The sequence below is a fragment of the Falco biarmicus genome, chromosome 1 (genome assembly GCF_023638135.1).
Source record: "Falco biarmicus isolate bFalBia1 chromosome 1, bFalBia1.pri, whole genome shotgun sequence".
Taxonomy (NCBI): domain Eukaryota; kingdom Metazoa; phylum Chordata; class Aves; order Falconiformes; family Falconidae; genus Falco; species Falco biarmicus.
The window spans coordinates 60,936,232-60,955,857 of NC_079288.1; the positions used below are offsets into that span (position 1 = coordinate 60,936,232).

Here is a 19,626-nt window from a genome sequence, read left to right on the forward strand (position 1 = left end):
GGAGAAGACAGGCATGGCTCGTTGAATGCATATGAGAGCTACAGTAACTGAGCTGCTCCAAGGTAATAGTTGTTCCTACAGTCCCACTTAACCAGAATTTAAAATTGAGTGGTGTATATTATGGAAGTTGCATAATCATAACCTGCCTCAAGCCCAACCTTAACTATTTCCATGATGGTTTTTTGTTATCTTCCCTTAGGTTTCCCTAAGCCCTCGGCAATTTAATGTAACTTTGAGACTGGACACACTTGTAGAGCAGGGCTAGACCAGGTGATCTCCAGAGGTTCCTTCAAACCTGTATTAGTCTCTGATTCTAAGCGCTGGGCATATGTAAATTCAACACTTCATTACTTTGGGTACCTTAGCAAATGTGTCATTTAGCCCCTGTCAAGAATTTCACAAGTTATGTTTTTAAATAGCACCTTTGTGACTCTTGCACATTCTTTCCCACAGAGATGCTGTTCCTTCTGCCAGGAATAATACTGTCTATGCAGTTCCTGTTCCTTGGCTGCAGAAGCCAGTTTGGCAAGAGGTGGGATTGAATCAATGATGTAGAAAGCCAGCTCACAGTCATTGCCCACCTCAGTGATGTGCAGGAGAATCTAATTAGAGCAGAAGTCTGGCAGGGCTCTCTTAAAGGTGGAGACTGCACTGATAGGAGAGGTGAAGAACAGTATGAGAAAGGGAAGCTGCTATTAGCTATGTTTCTGTGAGCCAAATGGGGCTGTAACAGGTCTTTCAGACCAGTTAGAAAAAGATTAAAACCAAAGAGAGCAGCCAAGAGAACCATAGCTTTTGCCAGGCAGCTCTCAAACTTCCTTGTCCCAGAAACACCTTGTGATCTTTCTCAGAATGGCAGCTGCCTGGATCTTAGTTGCGGGGGGAATAGAGCTCATTCTGCATACATGGGGAGGCCATGCAGGGACTCCTTGCTTTAATTTCTTATGACTGTTGCATGCTTTGGTTAAAGGCACAGAGGCACTGAGCAAAAAAAATTGCAGTATCCTTCCAGGTGTCATGATCTCTCCAGCAAGCAATTTTCAAATGTGACTAAATTGTAATCTTTGCACAGCATCCCTTGAAGAAAGGAAGATTCTACAGAGAAACCCCCAAAGACAAGCCAGCACCCTTCCTTAATGACCATGGCAAGTCATCCTTGCTCCACAGAATTTCAGGGTAACTAGATTTTTTAAGCATACCTTGAGGGTTCTGTTCTGGCCGTTGGTTCTGGCAAGGATGCTGTCTTAGTAGTCAGTGCAGTAATCTAAATGTGGTGGTATAAAACTTCAGGTTTCTTCCCTCACAGCAAACAAGTGAAACTGGGAGTCTTTAAAAAACTTCAAAAAAGAGGCATGATTCTCAAATGTGTGATAGCTGTGAAGACTGATTGTGGCTTTCTCTAGGCTCTACTAAGCCAACATTTGGAAATGAGTATGTATAAAGGTATGTGAAGCTAGTGGTCCACTGGTTACCAGGTCAAACCCCAAGGAGTTCTACTAAGATCTGAGAGCTAAAACTGATCATGTCCTGCTGTCATGCAGTCCTGCTGTGTTCATGCCAGAAACACCCTGCTTCTGAAACTGCCTTTTTAAAGGAGACTGTGTCCCCTGTCTTTACTAGCCCATAGGTGTACAAAACACTTCATGATTTCTCTCCAGCAGGACAGCAGCAATGGCATGTTCTTCACATGAGAACAGATGCTATCTTTTCTCTAGGATCTCTGAATGACCTTTCACTTTGGCCATATTTTTCAAAAGAAACAGTTCATGAAGAGGGAAGGAGGGATTTTTTTCCCTACAAATAATCTAGCACTCTGTCATGATTCATGCAGTTCATGCTGAAAAATATCTCTTTGATACATGTGATACTGTGCTCAAGAAGCTCCTTAAGTCATTTGCCCTGCCAGAGTGCTGTTGGCTTTATCTCTAGCAAGTTAAACCTGGTGTAACTGGAGTGCAGTTATCCCCTCTTTCCTTGTATGGAAACCACCTATTAGCATAGTTGTAAATTTTAAGACCAGATGAGTACAACAATTTCTTTTAATCTGTATTCTGCAAAACAGTTTTCAAAGTTTTTGACTGCTTCCTCAAGTTAAGCTGAGTATCCCTGATCCAACAGAAAGAAGGGAACAGGTAAAACAACTGAAACAAGATTGACTCTTGTTCACTATTTGAAGATTGCATCTCTAAAAAATTATGTTCACAGATTTGCACCACAACCCTCAGCTGTAGAGTTTGCCACGTGCAACAACATAAGAGAATCTGGGTGGCTGAGGGTTAATTTGTTATGTGATTCTGTCCAGCCTCTCCCCCAATATTTTGAAACATAATTCAGAATTTAAAATCAATGTAACACACAAAGAGAGAACATCACATTGAAAGAACAAGTTCTATGTTAAAATTTACACCAGGTGCATCTCAGTAATGTGGACACAACTTGCAATAAATAGCTCCGTGTGGGAAAACAGTATTCTTTACTGGCAAACACTCTTCTGTAAACTGTGCTAATACTGATACAGGCGCTGCTTCTTACATTTTTTAGGCTCTGTGCATGTGGTAGTCATTCATACAAATTCCTGTCTCCCTTCTCCTTTCCCTTTAAAAAGGTTAATCCTTCTTTGTGCAGAAAGGTCAGTGTGGGATTTAAATACATGTTAAAAGAGTGAGAATCTATATTCAGCGGCTAAAGGAATTTTAAAAATGCACTTTTCATGAAAATCCCTCTTCACAGAGAACACCTTTCACTGAAAGGCACCAAGAGTTTGCTTGGATGTTTGGCTTGAACATCCTTGACTCCAAGGGCACAGCTTTTTACAGGATTAAGCTTCACATTATGCAAATTACTATATCAAGACTGATTCACCTCTCCAAGTTGTTTTGTGACTTCAGGAAGGTATGATCTCATTCAACTATAGATACTAATCTATTTCCTAGGCGGCACACAACCTTGTATTCAAGAACCAAAGGCAGCTTGAATACAGAAGCCCCCCAGGAAAACTTCAAAAACCTACTGAAAATAGGTGACAGTATCTCCCTGTTCAACGGATTACTTCAGCATCTCATTCACTCCATTGTGCAGCATACATCCAGGTGCTTTTCAGCTTGCTGGGCTGATGCATCCTTTAATTCTGTTGATATGACGAGCCCACAACAGTACTTCTCCTCCTGCTGCTTTGTTGTGAAGGACAGAAGATAGGGGTGCTGATGGCTACTGTTTCAGGTAAGCATCAGCAGCTGTAGTTCAAAGTTTGGTCTTTGTGAATACAAGCATGGGGCTGCACAGCGAGACGGGGAGGTTTACTCAAAGAGAGAGACGTAGTCTGGTTCCTGGTCCTCTTGGCCACACGGGTAAAGCAACAGCTCCTTCCCCAAGGAAGTGATGGGTTCGTCCTGTTGATACAGGATATGATTAAACACCACCTTTCAAACAGACCCTACCTATCACATCACGGGGCGGACAGCAGTCACCCTGCCTCCCTGAAGGTGCGGAATGTGCTTGGTGCAGGAACCCAGAGGCACAATTCTGGCAGTTCTCGGAAAGAGCTGTGCTTGTCTTGTAGGCAACTGCAGCTTCTATGGCAGGAACTACTGCCCAGCCTAGAAGGTGCTGGAGCAAGGGCTGTGCAGCATGCAGCTATGCGGGGCAGGGTGGTTGTGGACCGTGCTCCTGGCTGGGTTTGTGGGAGGGACAAAGATCCTGGAATAAGCCCAGACCCTCTGCCCCAGTTCTAACAAGGGAATTCCCGGGTAGTACAGTCTCTGCTTCCCATCTCGTTCTCCACCCTAGCACCAGACGCATGGTGGAAACTTGCCTTCTTTCATGGTCACCCAGTGGGTGATAAGCAGAACCCACTAAGGCACTTCAGTGGAGTGGGTTCACCCTGCCCATCTCTGCTGCAGCGCAGGGGGTCTGTAGGATTCTTCGCAGACAGTGGGCACGGCCCTATCTTTATACAGATAGGCATAGCCAGGCTTTAAATCCTCTGGCTCTGGTAGAGCTGTATAGCTCCTGCTTTCAACAACTTCAGCCTGAACTGTGAAACCCATGCAAGAAGCAAGTTCAGGTAGCCCAGGTAGAGCTCCATATAGCAAATGAACATAGGTATTTTCCTCATGTCCAATTATCTTTAGCCATGTCTCTGTTAGGCTAGGCACTTATTTTAAATGAACCTTTAGGCAAAATGATTGTCCTGCCCCTGGGCAGATCTTACAGTAAAGGAATGAACAATCCATCTGGCCCTCCTTGGAGCCCAGGTAACTGCAGACAGTGCTAGCAAGCACCGTCGTATTGTTGCAAGAACCTGCCAACCTTCTTCTTTCCCTCCTATTTTTTATATTTGCTCCATATCACACCTTGCCTACTTGGAGATTATCGATACCTTGTTCTCTTTCTTGCTGAAACTGGAGGCAAGCAGGATTTTCTGCTTACCCAACTTGCCGGGGCCCTGCAAAAACGGAGAGAATCCCCCCCAAAATGAAGTCTGCATGAATATGCTGCCATCTCTCACCTTATCGGCATTTCTACTGAACAGTGTGTAAGTAACATGGGCCCTGTGTACAAGGCATTCTGTGCACTTGAGAAGGAATAAGTCAGGTCTAAGATGTTTGAGATGTGTTAGATCACCTCAGATGTACCCATCAGGCTGGCATACCCTTCTGGAGGGGCACACAGGATACCCAACAGCAGCTAAAATGGGTCTAGGTACCTATTTAAAAAAAAACTGAATCTATTCTTACTTATTTTGAAGTGCCCTGAGGCAAGTAAGCAAACAGTTAATGAATGCATTGCTAGATGTTCACCTTGTGGTAGTCTACAAGGTCAGCCAGGGTTGGATGTTGTAGCTGGTCCACTCCAAGGAAGCTGTAGGAATCACTGGAGGCATCAATGAGGAAGTGCTTACATCCTTCCACAGACCGATAGGAGAGCACGTAGCCTTTGATTTTCTCGCTGACCCGGACCAGAAAACTCCCCGGTACTGTTTTATTCAGAAGCTCCTCTGCTTTCTTGGAGGCTACGATACCTGCTCAAAACCAAAACACAAACCCGAAGGGAGAAAAGCATTCGTGCAGGACTGGCTGGAACAGTTCTCACAAGACATCTGCTTTACTGCTCTAAACCGAGCCCATGGCACTTCCGTCCCTCGCATCGCCCAGCAGCCCAGGAAGAACAGCACTGCCACTGCTAGTAACAAACCATGGCCACATGCTAGCTGCGCTTTAACTGTTCCAGACTCGGCTGGTTGTGGATGATAGACGCGCAGAGCTCAAAAGAACAGTTTCTGTGTTATGCGAGAGAACAGCATTGCCCTGTGTTGCGTGTTGATTCCAGTATGGCAGGGCTTTGCAGAGACAGTGATCACAGGTCCTGTCAGGACGCCTCGCAAGCACTGACAGCCCAGTTGCAAGAGGATAATGCTTCTGTTGCTGCACTCTTGGATCAAAGGAGTTTCCCAAGCAAGGGAGGTGGATGGGATTATGATGACCCATTAGAAATGTGATGGAAAGGTGGTGGATAATGAGCACGTATGGAGGGAGAGTGACTTGGGGCCAAAGCTGAGTTGGATGAGGTGTGCTCGAATCTCTCTCACCCTGGTCCAAGCAGTTACCAGGGTGACCACGCGTTCACTACCGGGAGGCAGGGGTGGCACAGAGGTACGGGGTATTTTGAACACCTGGCCTATGTTCTAATACTTTAGCTTGCCCTTTGTCATAATGCTAAAGGAATTTAAACTACATTAATAGATATTTAAGATGGAAAACATAGCCACCTTCAAAAAGCTCCTGGGTCCATCCTGTGGCGGCAGCAGCCATATTAGCAGAAACAACTCCTTAAAGAATTGGGTTGGGGCAGAAGCACTCAAGACTCACCATGGAACCAAGGTGCTATTGTGTCTGTGGTTTTCTGATAGCCAGCTCGGAGAGGGAATTGCTCCTCTTTGAACCACTTGATGATGCTTTCTTCAGTGGAATTGGAGACTGTCCTTTGGATGCCTTCTTTCCTGTTAGAAAAGACCATGGTTTGTACATCAAGTTCTAAGGACACCTTTTGAGTCCTTGTCAGGACTTAGCTTTTGTTCAGGATGTTAAGAACAGCCCTAAACAGAAGGCTTACACTAGTGCAGCTGTCAGCAATTTTATATGGTTTTCAGAGGACACCTAGCATCTAATATATAGGTACTCTAGGCTTAGCACACTCTACTAAATAAACCTGTTACCCTCCAGGGCTGAACAAATAATTTCATCACACCCTAGGCTGAAATATAGCCTACGCTCTGCATTTTTGCCTGCGAGGTGCCTCCTCCATGTGAGCAGGAGAGCTAACCATTCCCATCTCAAGCATCCCATGCTAGAGCAGAAGAAGCTCATCCCTTGTCCCGTCCACAGTGCACAGGGGTTTCCTTACCTAATTGCTCTCCCGTTTGCCATCGCAGAAGGTAGAAGCTTAGGCTTGGGTGGGAGAGGTGGATATTGGAGTGGTCGCCGATCTCCTGCTGTGGCACCCTTGGAAATATCTGCCTGCTTCCCTCTGTGGATACCCTGCAGTGAAAGCCTCCTGTAGTCGTCCCTGGCCTGCCGTGCGAGGGAGCGTCTCTTCTCATCTGCTGCCTTGGATTTCCTCACTGGAACAAAAAAGGAGTCCTACAGGAGCGAACAAGCAGGCAAGTTTTAAGCTTGTTGCCCTTTGTCCAACTTCCAGCTTGATGAAGTGGGAGAAAAACCCATTTCACAAGGTGAAAGATGCACTCAATCGTGAGACCATTTTTCACATGTGTCCCATCACTTTTGGGCATCTGCTACTTAATAGGGTCCAGTTTTTATTCCTTCAAAAGATTAAAAATCTGGGTTCTTTCTGGGCACCAGGTCCCTTTGAGACTACTCGGTTTTGTTTTGGATGTTGACTCCTGGTTCAGACAGTCTTTCATGTGAGCTGGTGGGGTGTGGAGGGTGTACGGAATAAAAGCTGCTGAAGCGACCCCAGATTAATCCTTTGAAGTATTTGAAAATGCTGATAATTTTTTGAGGGTGGGAGGGAGTCTTGCTGAAACTGTTAGGGGAAGTGGAGAACTGCCTTGCAAAACTGCCTTGACTGTCTAGGTCCAGCTCAGCCTGGAGTCTGTAGGAGTAACCAGCTCTTCAGCTGGTCTGAGTTAAGCTAGTTCTTTCCTTGCTTTTGTAATCAACTTTAGATTGTTTTTTCTTATCAGTGAGAAAAAGAAAACCCCTGGCCTGAAGTGGCAACAGTTGGTAGTACAGCATTGCCATCTACTGAGCAGCTGGGGAGGAACTGGGAAAAAAAATGCATCGGGTTCTCCAGGAAGTATTTGGCAGCAGTGGTGGATGCTACTGCGGGTCTCATACTGTTTGCCGTTTTCCTTCCTATTGTTTTGATTCGTTATGTGAGACAGTGCAGTAGGCCTCTGCTTAGGTGGGATTGTGCTTGAATGACAGGGAAGCTCTTTTGAGTTCGTCCCTGTCACCCATTACCCTTGTCCTCAAGAGTAATGGTTACTGCAAAGTCCTATAAAGGGCCAGCTTCTAGTTTAAAATTGATTATCCTGGCTATATTCCTGCGGTTTGTATTTGTTGCTTGTTTTAATATAGTATCTGTAGGGAAAAAAATCAATTTCTTTGCCCAGCTGTAGTCTCGGTGCTGTGTGGACTCGGAAATATTTCTGATAATGCAGTGCTGTATTTCTTGGCAGTACTGTCCACCCACTGACCAATTTTTCAATTCCAGTGTGGCAAGAGAAGGATTGAGATCACCCCCATAGAGCCCTAGAATTTCTCAAGCCCCATAGAAAAAGGTCATCCTAAGATCTTACAGGTTTCCTGCCATTCAGGCTCATTCTCATCCGATCTCTGAAGCATCTTCTGGCTCTCCAAGCTGGGGTGACTCTGTAGTATTGCCTCCTGGGAGGCTGTGGTCTCTTCTCTTGAATTTCTCCTCTGTGCTTCCTTCGTCTATGAAAGAAACAGTGTGTTCAGCTTTGTTCCAGGCTAGTTTTAACCCTGCTTTTTAGCTGGCCTAGAAATACTGGGAACTCCATTCTTTATTGTGAATCCCTCTGATGTCAACAACATACTCTGAATGTCTGTCTTTACTGCAGGTGGCAACAAAGGAAGTAAGGGAAAACAGTCCACCAGAAGTCATCAGGAGCATCTCCCTGTGCTGTTCCCCGGTCTGATAGCCTGGCCTGCTTTGCATCATCTCCGAATTCTCACGCTGTACATGAGGAGCATGGCAACGCTGGGTAAAACTGGTCCAAGAGGTGAGGATGTTCTTGGGTCAGATGAGGCTCTGAGGCTGACTGAGACTCTAGGATAAAGTCTGGGCCCCACTCCATGTGTTAGGAGCACTCTGGGTTGTCACTTACCTGTTGGAAGCCACGCTTCCTCACGTGGCAGTCTGCCAGCATCTGGTGAACATCTCTGTTTTCCCTCTGGGTGGAAGAAGAGAGCAGTGAGAAATAAATGTGGCATTAGGACACTTGCTCTTTTTTTGGAGCAATAGGTGTTTAACGCAGAAGCAGTGATGTGACATTTAGGTTAACAAATTTTGCCAGCCTTCTCTGATAGACATCAGGTTTTTTTCATTATATTAGGCCTAAAGTGCCACAGGAGGAGAATTCAGGAGTGTCAGCACTGTCATAAGCACACCTAGATTTGCTAAGCAATGCTCCCAAGTGCTCCCAGGGAGCAGTCCCTTCCCTCCCTCCCTATCAAGAAAGCTCTAGCAGAACCTGCTGGCCACAGCTTTACCTGCCTGTGCTTGTTTGCTGCTGTGGCTGGGGTGCTACAAAACCCTGCTCGTCAGACTGACCCTACTAGCTGCGTATCTCGTGTTCAGTCTTCCTTGCAAACTAAACCAGCTATCCTGGCAGCAAACGCTAGGTGAGACCTGCCTTTGAAGATGAACAGTTAGACTTGTTTTGGAGCAAACACCCACCCACCTCTCCACTGGTCCCAGACTGACTCCCACGGTGCAGTGAATAATGAGTTAACTGTACTACACTGCTTACCAAGGGCACACTTCGTTTTATCTCCGTCACCAGCTTGGCTAATATTTAATATGAACAGGGCTTTCCAATTTCCCGCTCCTTGACAGGAAACTAGGAACTTCACGTGGGTGTGAAGCAGCTTGTTTTCTTAGCTCAGCCCCCTGTCCCCTGCAGCAGAGAAAGCACAATGCCCGGATCCCTCAGGTTAGATGGGAACTAGATCTCAGAGAAAGCACTTCAACGAGGGAGGTGAGGAAAGGCCCCTCTCCAGGCCAAGAAAATGCAACAGGCGTCTTTGGTCTGGATCACCCCTCCTAATAACAAAAGCCCCAGAAACCTGGGGAAAAGCTACTAATAATACAATGATAGAAAACAAAAGTAAAATATACAACCCCCTCTATTTCCATGCACACAACTTTGAAAGGGGTTTAGATTTTTTTTCACGGTGAGATTTTTGGGGGTTTTTTTTGGGGGGGTTGCCTTTTTTTTGTTGTTAACTGTGATTAATAGCTGCCTTGAAAAGAAAAAACAAATCTCTCACATTGTTGCTCAACTTCAGCAAATAGTGCTAAGAAAAACCCCATGTGACTCAGAGGCTTTCGATAAAGGAGACAGCCGCTCAAAATCCTCTTCAGTATTTTGGTAGCAGTGGGAGAGGCATTTTGCCAAAACCCAACCTTCAGTTATTGTGCTTTTTATACTGAAATATGAAGTGGCTGTATAATAAAAGAAGATACACTCATACAAGTTAGAAGCAAAAGGCTGGATGAAAATTCTGCTGAATAGATTGGACTTCTCCCATAAAATTGGCAGGGTGTTCTGTTCCTTCTGTTCGATTTTGGTTGCATGGATATTTAATTTAACTCATCTTTTTCCTAGTTCTCTGCAAATGGCTTTTTGTACCCAGTTAAAAAGTAGAAATGTATTTATTGTTGGAGAAAAGTATTTCTGTAATGAAACACCACAGCAAAGCAGACACTGTAGTTACTGCGTTTGGTATTTTCCTGTGTTGCCAAGGTCATAAGCTATTTTCTAACTATTTTAGAAGATAAAAAAAAAAAGAGAGAAGAAGAAAAGAAGAACCTAAAATTTGCATGTTAGAGGATGCCAGTAAAATTCTCTATCTTAATCTGTTCTTTTATACAGGTAGATGATTTTGTCTGAGGGCTGTGGCCTTGCATGTACAGTTCCTGAGATACCCTCCCCGGTCTTGCCCAAAAAGCCATCCAAACTAGCCACAGAGCAGGAGGGAAAGCACTGTGACCACTGTGATCCTTGTTTTACCCACAGAGAATGGAAGCAAAGGAATCCAGAGTAACTTATTGCTTGGTACAGAGCAGATCTCTCCCAGCTCATAATAGGACTTGGACCTCCAGAGTCCTAAGGATGGATGTAACAGCACAGCTTCTTCTCTGACTACAGAAGAAAAGCCGTAACAGTTAGCTGGCTTTTTTTCATCTTCAGATTTCTATTTACAGCAACCAGGATTTGCTGTACTTCCTAGATCTCAAAGCACATGTTTCTGATAGCTAGAAGGAAAAGGGCGGAAGCTACCTTTGTGAGCTCCTGGCTTTTCCCTGTAGCAGCAGCACTTTTTCTCACACCTTCCTTCTTTTCCTCCACGGTGGTTTTTTTATTCCCATGAAGAACTGTCTCACCCGGGACTCCTGACTGTGGATGTAGAGACTGTGTTACAGAAGAGTCAGTCTCTCTGAAACGCAAGAGAGAGAGGGCTTAGGAACCCAAGGGAGTCACTTTCTGCTCTCTGAGCATCTTGCAAGGAAGCTGCATGTGAGCAGAGCTGTGCTGCACTGAAGCAGCACGTGTGCAGGAAACTATCGTATCTCCAAATCAGGCAGGTGGAATAATTAAATTAATGACTCGTGGTGAGTAACTGTCATCCTGCTGTACACAGGCACCCGTCAGCGAATCAGTGCAACCCAAACACCACCTGCTGCAATCAAAGAGTTAGCATTTCCTGTGGTCTGCGGAGGGTATGGCACAGGAGCCATGTCACAGGAGGCTCGGTGAGCTGGGGCAAGCCTCGGCCTGCAGCTGGTCTCTGCCAGCATTGTGTGTATCACAGAAAGCCACCTTTGCCTGTGCCTTTTGCCTGCAAGTCACGTGTGACAGTGGTAACCACAGCCCCTACAGAGAAGACTCCGGCCTCTGTGTCCCTAGAAATACCTTCTCTGTATCTGCCCACCAAGTCTTCCAGGTGAAGGGTGCTTACCTGCCCTCCTTGCCTTGCTCTCTTTCTAACCGCTTTGCCCTTTGTGCCTGGATCTCTTCGCAGATGGCTGCATATGATTTGTCTGAAGGATGCTCGCCCATCACCCAGACCCAGACATCATTGTCAGCACCGAGCTTCCATGTCACTGATTTCCTGCCGGCTGGAAAAGAAGCAGCTCTTTGGCAAACACTCTTGCTTTGGTAGCTCCGTTCAGGGCCTGCGTCCTGCCTGCAGTGCCCTCCTAGCTGCTGCTGATGGCAGAGCCTCCCCAAAAGCAGCTGTACACGGGGAAGGAAAGCTTGGCTGGGATGCAGCATGCACCTCCCATTTCATTTCATAGTACTGAAGCCAGGTCAGTGAAGGAGGCATTTCTGAGTCGGGGGGCAAGCGAAAAGGCTCGCCACTGTTTCCTTTCTTGCTTTAATTCCTTGCCACTGCCCCCCACAAATTGCGTGAGAGTGACCTACCTGCAAACAAAGCATGTGGGGGAGAGCTGGGAGAAGAGTGTTATCTTCCTAGAAGCCAGCAGTGCTGTGTAAGGCAAGGAGACTTCAGGTCTAAAGGTACAGCAGGAACCCCCTTGCAGTTCTGGTGCCCCAGGACAGATGTTCAAGTCATAGACAGATTCAGAGGCCCCATTTAGTGGGAAGTTTAATGACATATATCTCCTGGGGGCAAGTAAGCCATGTTTTCCCAGCTAGGGCAGTTGAGCAATTTGGTCAAGGACGGAGTGTCTGGGCCAGGGAGTAAAAACCATTGCATGGCTGGCCAGAACAGCTCCATCACAGGTGGGTTTAGTTGTGGTTTGGAAAGATGACTATATGTCCCTGGGAGAAGAAATGACTCTAAGGACACATTACTTCCTATTTCTAGGGAGCAGTTGACTGGGCCACATCTATGCCAGGGGAAGCAGCTGACAGGCAGAGACTTACCTTTTCTTGGCAGTGACTTCTTTGCTGAAGCCTTGTCCACAGCAGCTTCTCTTTCCTCCCACCGTCTGACCTGTTCCTGCCTCATCTTGAAGAAGAGGATCTGCTTCTGCTCCTCGCTGAGTTCTGCCAGCAGGTCGGGATCGATGTACATGTCCGATAGTATCTGTTTCAGCATGGCTGCAGGTTTAAGTTACGCACGTTTGTGGCAACGATCTCCAGGGATCAGATCCTCTTCCTGGCTCCAACAAGAAAGACTCCCTCCCCGCCTGAGCCTGGAGCAGGAATGCAGGCGTGCCAGAGTAATTATACTTCTGTCTGGTTTTTTGTTTTTTTTTTTTTTTAGCTCAGACTTCCTGCAGAGACCAAAAAAGTAAATAAGTAGCTTAAAACCTGCTGTTAAGTTTCCTTGAAATAAGAGGTGAGCTCAGCTCCCACGCAGCCCCTGCCCGCTCTGCAGGGAGAGCTGGCCAGAAGGGATGGGTCCTGGAGTGGGGAGGTTGTGTTGATACCCTGATAAACCTAGCTGATAGTATATCAAAAGAGAGAGAACACTGCCTGTTACAGTCATCAGAGGTGCGGCTTGGCTGTGCTCAAGCAAACATTCCTGCTGGGCAGGGAATCAATGAACCCATGACTAGACGGCTACTCCTCCTTCCAAAGAGGAAAACTTTGATGATCAAAAGGCCAGCCTGCCTCCTTTCACCGAAGAAAGATAGGGAGAGTTTTTGCTCTGCCGCCGAGGTAGGAGTGGGAGTTTTGGGGTGCTTCTGTCCATCAAAGGCAGCCTTACAGCAAGTCAAGGGAGCACAAGTAGTGCAGCTGCTGTGGAGAAGGGTCAGCAGCCGAGTGGCTGAGGCAGCTCCCAGCCTGACACGTCTTGCTGATGCATCTTGCCCACGCGGTGAGCCTGGCGTGGGACGTCCCTGTCGGACAGGATGAAGCGGATAAGGATTGCTGCCTGGGATGCCTGTTCCTGCCTGGAATGCCAAGCCGTGTCTGGTGCGTGCTGGCAAGGTGCTAACGCCCACACAGCTATGCTTTGGGCCCCTGGATTTACATTTACAACAAGGGTTTCGCTGAAACATTGGGAGCTCTCCTGTCACTTGAAAAGGTGCCAAATGAGAGAATAGAAATGTGGACTAAAGACCTTGAAACCAGCTCTTTTCTGGATATCTGGATAAACTTGGGGAGGTCAGGAGGTTGGTTGGCAGCACTTTTGGTGGCACAGGGGGGGTGACAGCACGTATGAAGTGCAACCAGAGCAGGGTGGCTGGCTGGCCAGGGGCGGCAGGGGCTTTCTGGACAAACTTTTGGCAAATGGTGCCCACAGGCTGCAAGGAGGTTAAGCTAGTGGGATTCATTGCGTGCTTCTGCACAAATCCGGGGAGTCTAAGGAACAAGCATGATAGGACATAGCGCAATAGGTGGGAGGAACGGGGCTGATGGAGCAATAATGGGGAGGTACAAAGGGCACAAATATGGCAGAAGGACCTGTGCCAGGGTGAAGTGGGAGTACATACTAAATCCTGGAGTCAAATCAATTAACCGTCTTACAGGAGAGAGGCTGGATCCCTAGGGACCCAATTATTGGAAGAAAAGTGTTGGGAGCACCTTCAGCTTTAAAGTATGACAGCTTGACTTCTGCCAAATAAAATAACAGAGAAGGAGGTGGTAGGGGAGCCAGTGAGCACAGTACTGGAGCTTTCCAAGGAGCGCACACACAGCACATTTAGTTAGTTGAAATGGGGCAGCACAACAGCAGCCTTCATGACATCAGACTGGCAGGACAGTATCTGCTGCTTTGGTCCACCTTCCCCTGTCTTACCCCACCCCTGGAATCAGGCAGGCTGTCCCAAGCATCCCCCCACCTCTGAACACAACTTGCCCTAAAACTGCTGGAGACAAGGAGCATCTCAAGGACCTCAAGGTATGGATGGAGCAGACCACAGTCCCTGCATAGCATTAGCTGCAACAGAGGCCAGGAGCAGGAGTCCCTGGGAAGGTGCAGTGATCAGGAGTTGGGGATGAGCCTTCTCATTTCTGTTTTGTTTGCCTGGTTACTTTGTATTTTCCCTATTAAAAAATATTAACTTAATTCCAGAAGCATGAAGCTGCTGTTCCAAATCTGTCTTGCTTTTGTTTAAACAGATGGCTTCCTTAATTAAAAAAAAAAAGGGGGGGGGGGGGGGGGGGCTTTCGGGGGAGGTTTTCTCATCTGGACAATGCTTTCTGAGTATCCCCCTGATAGCAGAATTGTTGCAGCTCAGCAGCCAAAGGGGCTTGAGCTGTCCTCAAGCCACGGTGGGTGGCAGCTGTAGAGAGGGAAGAGCTTTTTGTGGGGAGGTTGCTGGTGAGCAGTCCCTCGTACCTTGGGACTGTCTGTTAAACTGCAAAACTGGGGGACACTGCTGAAGGATTGCCATTTAAACTTCACTGTCTCCTGCTCCTAAGCACTACCTGAAAGAGAAGCCATTTGCAAACAGATCAGGGTGTCAGAAAAGTGCCTTTAACCATAAATGGGTACCTTAAGCTTTTAGTTGTGTTTTTTATGATCAGTTCAACCCTGCATGAAGGACATCAATTCTGGGGGTTATTTTAGGTGAACTGATGTCTTCAGAAGGTACTTGATGTCGCTCTGATTGTGGGGGGCGTGACAATCTCTTTGAGCCCATGGTGGGTTTTCTTTGAAGAAACCACTATGGTTGCATCCTCTGTGGATCTGAAACAGTAATTTAAGTGGCTGATAGTTCTGGACATGGTCTGAGCTTGATGGTCTGGCAGAGATGTCTTCCATGGGCCAACAAATTAATTATGACGTCTAACATTGAAGGGGCTTTTAGCAAAAGAGACTTGTTGCATGTGGGGAGGTGAAATGCTTTTATTTCCTTCAGGTGAGAAGGTATAATTTTTGGTTTGTGTGGGCCAAATGCCGAGCGGTTTGGTTAAACAGAGGGCACTCAATCGCTTGCCCAGGGGAAGAAAGGCCAGCCAGCTGGTGAGGCTCTGTCTTCTGGCTCTGGATCAGCAGAACTACTTTTTCCCCAGAAACTCTTCAGAACAGTCACAGTTCACTAGCCAGAGGGGTGCCTGGAAAAGAGAATGGCCAGATGTCATCCTGTGAGGATGTTCTTGCTAAGCTGAGCAGAGCCCTGCGTGGCTCTGGCTGGCAGAGGCGGCTGGAAGTGCAGATCATGAGCCCGAGTCCTGCACCCTGCCTCTTCATACAGCAGTGAGCGACATGACTCCACCTTACCATCACACCAGCCCTCCTCCTCACCCCTTGGCTGCACAGGAGGTGTTGGACATGGCTCAGAGTGGTTTATGTCGCAGAGTTACAATTTGCAGTGAGCAAAGCTGCAATGGTTAAGTGGTGTTTCTTTCCCTGTCTCTCCCACTCCCACCTCTTGGTGCTTTAGGTGCCCTTCCTTACTTTGGGATGTGCTGCTGTTTTTGCAGGTTCCTTCCTTTATCTTCTGTATCCAACCTGACTCCTTCTGCCTGACTGGGTTATATGCTTCCCCCAAAGCACTTGGGAGACAGAGATTGCTAGTGACAATTCCAAGTCTTTTCCTTAGTTAAATTACTCTTCCTGGGAGATGACACCTGAGAAGCTATCAGCAGAACACATGCAGCACGTCCACGCTGCTTCGGCTTCTGAGGAGTGGGAATGGCTTTGGTATGGCATTTACTTAGGAGGACATGATGTGTTCTGCCATGCCCAGCGGTGACAAGCTGGTCCCTCCTTTCATGCCTGGGGACACAGTGTGTTGGTGAGATGGAAGGGCTCTCAGCAAAAAAGTTTCACAGTCTTGATGCAGTTTTTGCAAAGCTGGATCTCCTTGTAACGTTGGTTGTGAGAGGAAATTTATAATGCTGTGTCCCAAAGGTACCCTTTAAAGCAGCAGCTGTTTTAGCACTGGGAAATCACATAAGCATTTTGAGAGCTTTGCAGTATTTCTTTTTTAGCAATCACTTCACTAAGATATTAGGAGCTGGAAATCCTTGTAATATCAGTCATATGCTGTTCCCAAAGTTTGAGTGAAAGCCATGTTCCCGATACTTGGCCAGAAGTGTTTTTGCTGATGCTGTTCCAGCTGTAAGAAGTATATTTATAGCTCAAACTTAGGGGAGCCAAGAACTGCAGTAATGGCAGTGGGACCTTTGAGCAAATTACTTGTAGGAAAACTCTTGTTAAACTTTCTACTGCTTGTATTTTTTTCAAGGGAGTGATAGGAGCTGGTTTTGTGGAGGCATTAGAGATGAGAGTAGCCAAAATTAGCAAAAATTAAGTGGGAGGAGGTGAGAAGCCAAAACAGAGCTTCTGGGGCTCTACCACTCATATATAAGATAGTTGACTTGAAAGCTGAAAAAGTAAATGCAATTCAAAGGTTAAATGACCCTTCAGAAAGCAAGGTCATGCAGCATTTAAACTGCTTGCTGGAGAGCAGCCTCTTCTCTGTGTTCCTGTAAATCATCTACCATTTACAGGGGAAACGTAAGTCCATGAATACACATGAAAGTGCAATCGCTTTGGGAGGAGTTGGCATGAGTTGCTGCTCACATGTGCAGTGGGTGACCCTTCAGCCACTGACAGGCTCTTGGGACACCCCCATCTGGCATCCCAGTCCTGGTCCTCACCATCAATACTGCCGGCAGAGGGAAAGGTTCTCCAAGAAAACACTAGATAAACATACATAGGTAGACATTTGATATGATTTACACCAATAAATCAAAAAAAAAGGGTGTAGAATTAAACAGTGGACACGCTGAATGGTGGTTCTTGTGCTGATTTTCTGAGAGGTGGCTTCTTCAACCTGCCACACACATCTCTACTATAAATGTGTGTGTATACTGTCACTATAAATGTGACAGTAACTTGAAACTAAAAATAACCCAAGAAACTCAAAGATGAGAAGAAAAGAGAACACAAGAAAAGCTGCTTCAGGGCGCAGCCTGGTGAGCTAAGAGCACTTCCGTTGTTAAAAGTTAGCTGTTCCATAAAAAGCAGATTAGACCAAGCTGTTCAGAAAACGGTGGGACTACATTGCTTTGAATCAAGAGTTGGTCCGCTTAGCAACAAGTGGCTGCAGAGGCACCACTGGGAATTACTGTCTCTGGCCAAGAGGATGGGCCACGAGAGTGCAACTGAATTTCCTTTCCCTTGCCAAACTAAGCCCTGCAGCACCTGGGAGGTATTTTGCTCAGGTTTTGCTGGATTTCTCCAGTTCCAGCCACCCCATTGCTATCACCTCCCTGCCAGACTTTAGGAAGGGCTTTCTGACTTTTTGCAGAAGTTGAAGCAGAGCAGAATTACCAAACCCACCTCAAATCAGCACGGCCAAAGGTAATTGCTCCCCAGACCTTGGTCTCCGTGCACAAGCCTTCATGGGTTAACTGTCACACTTTGGTTCATAATGTACAGTTTTGTTAGAAAACATTTATGTTAGCAGCTGCACCAGCAAGGTTACTACCAAAATATCCTTCTGGGCTTTGGGTTTTTTCCAGTCTTTGTTGGGTGGTGGTTTATTCGTTTTGTTGTTTGTTGTTTTTTTTTTTAAATCCTCATCCTGTTCTAAATTGGGGAGTGATTCATTCCTCTCTTTGTTTAATTTTGCTTAAGCCTACTGTTTTCTATTTCAGATGGAAGGAAAACTCCTGGTTAGGTCGTAACAGAAGGAAAATATGACTGTATGAGCTTGGCCCTTGGAAGACAGAACTAGACCTGTTTGTGTCTTATTTAGTATAAATAGATTCTGTGTGAGGCTGCCATGTAATGCTTGAAATTAAAAAACAAACAGTGAAGTCACCACAACATGAACTACCTTGAAATTACCTATAGCTGAACTGACTTGCCCCGTAGGTCCCTGATTTTGCTGGATGTGGCAGTAGTTGTCTTATAGTAGGCACAAATGGATGGGTATGGCAATAAGGAAAAATAATTTGATACAGCAGCGATTACTGAACACAGTTTGAGGCCACGTGGTTCTACTTTCAAGAAGAAAGTTTCTTTCCTACTAGAACGAAGTACAAATACTTCTTGACGTAAACATGATGAGAATCATCTTCCTATATCAAAATTACTCAGGGAATTACCAATGAAAACATCAGTGTGGTGAAAAGAGCAAGGGCTTCTATAGGTTAACATGCAGGATCAGCTACCCAACCAAACCCAACCACTATAAGAAAGGAGTTTTTCTAACCATGACACCTAATGTAGTTTGTTTCCAGGTTTTGAACAACTTTGGGTGACAAGCTTTGGGGTTTTTTGAAATGCAGACTGCAGTATTTATATTTGCTAGTTGCACTGGATAGCTTTGCCAGGGGAAAGATTGTTCTTGCAAGTTGGGAGGAAGCGATTATGAGTAGCACCAGGCACAGAAAGCTGCTGTTTAAGTTTTCCATGTAGCTATTCATTCTTCTGTGCCCACAGTTGTTCTGCACTAATGTGGTTTTGCCACTGGAGGCCACAGGGCAAATGAGAAACATGGGGCCCGGAGCAGCTCTGAGCCTCTCAGCCCTGATGACCGTAAGGGCTGTGTTGGTGGCACCTGGGGCTGTCCCAGATCTTTGGTGGGGGCTGCCCTGAGGGGGAGAAGTGCACCCTGATGAGTCCCAAACCTCTCTGATTTCAGAAATTATTTGCTGTTAATGCATTGCTTGGGCATTGCAGAAACACAGGATAAAATACAAGTCGTGTGTTGATAGAAGTTCTGTGAGGAGAAGGAAGGACATTTAGTTCTTGCCTGCTTTTAAAACTACATGCAGTTATTGAATTGCATGTGCTACTACGGGAAAAAAATTATTTGCGTGAAACAAGGCAGCCAGACGGTAGGGATCTGAGTCTGTGTCATCCCCCAGATTACTCTTGGGCAAAAAAAGATAATATTGGGGGAGAGAAAATGTGGTGAGAGGCAGGTAATGGGGTGGAGGGGGCTGTGTTAGATGACGTGGGTGAGGCAGAAGCTGTTCTGGAGGAATAAAGAGATGGAAATCATTTTTCTCCTGCAAATCAATATGTTGCATACCCACTGATCTCTGTTCGGCCATGTGTGACACCCCTCATTTTGCCTGGGCTTGGCACTTGATGCACAACCCTGATTGCTGTTAGAAGGATTGAATCCATCAGCCAGGAATTGAACGATGCTGTGGGGTTTTCTGCAATTCTTGGAAGAATGGATATGAAAGCAGGTCTGCTCTCAATTCTGTTGAAAGTGCTCAGGAAGATGAAAGTGTCACACGACTTCAGCCGTGGTGGGTGTCCCCTCTGTGTGTCCCCATGTCCTCTGCAAGGGACAAGCTCCAGTGGACCTCCCTTTTCCCAGGCACACACTTGTTCTCATGCCTTCCCCATCCTCACCCAGCCCCTCGCACCTACCTTGTCACCCCATGGCCTCAGGAGTAGCTTCCTGGGCTCCCACCTGGTCTGCTACCTGACAGGTTGCTCTCCCCATCTTTTTTTCATG

The 19,626-nt window shown here is 46.4% G+C and overlaps 1 protein-coding gene and 1 long non-coding RNA gene across 2 annotated transcripts; one reads left to right on the top strand and one right to left on the bottom strand.

The window, feature by feature from the left end:
• Positions 1-2,021: 2,021 nt before the first annotated feature.
• On the bottom strand, positions 2,022-12,673 carry SH2D4A (SH2 domain containing 4A). Its single transcript, XM_056333679.1, has 9 exons — positions 12,164-12,673; positions 11,232-11,391; positions 10,553-10,709; positions 8,375-8,440; positions 7,823-7,961; positions 6,403-6,619; positions 5,868-5,998; positions 4,800-5,020; positions 2,022-3,389 (listed from the first exon to the last, which is right to left on the bottom strand). Exons 1-9 carry the CDS (start codon positions 12,336-12,338, stop codon positions 3,297-3,299), a joined length of 1,359 nt encoding a protein of 452 aa, XP_056189654.1. The 5' UTR covers positions 12,339-12,673; the 3' UTR covers positions 2,022-3,296.
• A 191-nt stretch (positions 12,674-12,864) lies between these two features.
• On the top strand, positions 12,865-14,273 carry LOC130146990 (uncharacterized). The gene is made up of 2 exons (XR_008821064.1): positions 12,865-13,162; positions 13,720-14,273. It is a non-coding gene; the product is annotated as an uncharacterized LOC130146990 (long non-coding RNA).
• The last annotated feature ends 5,353 nt before the right edge of the window (positions 14,274-19,626 follow it).

Excerpts from the sequence above, each read along its gene's own strand:
- SH2D4A (XM_056333679.1), bottom strand. The coding sequence starts at position 12,338 with ATGCTGAAACAGATACTATCGGACATGTACATCGATCCCGACCTGCTG. Across the intron at positions 5,021-5,867 it reads AATAGCACCTTGGTTCCATG|GTATCGTAGCCTCCAAGAAA; the intron begins GTGAGTCTTGAG and ends GGTTTTGAGCAG. Across the intron at positions 3,390-4,799 it reads ACCTTGTAGACTACCACAAG|GACGAACCCATCACTTCCTT; the intron begins GTGAACATCTAG and ends CTGTATCAACAG.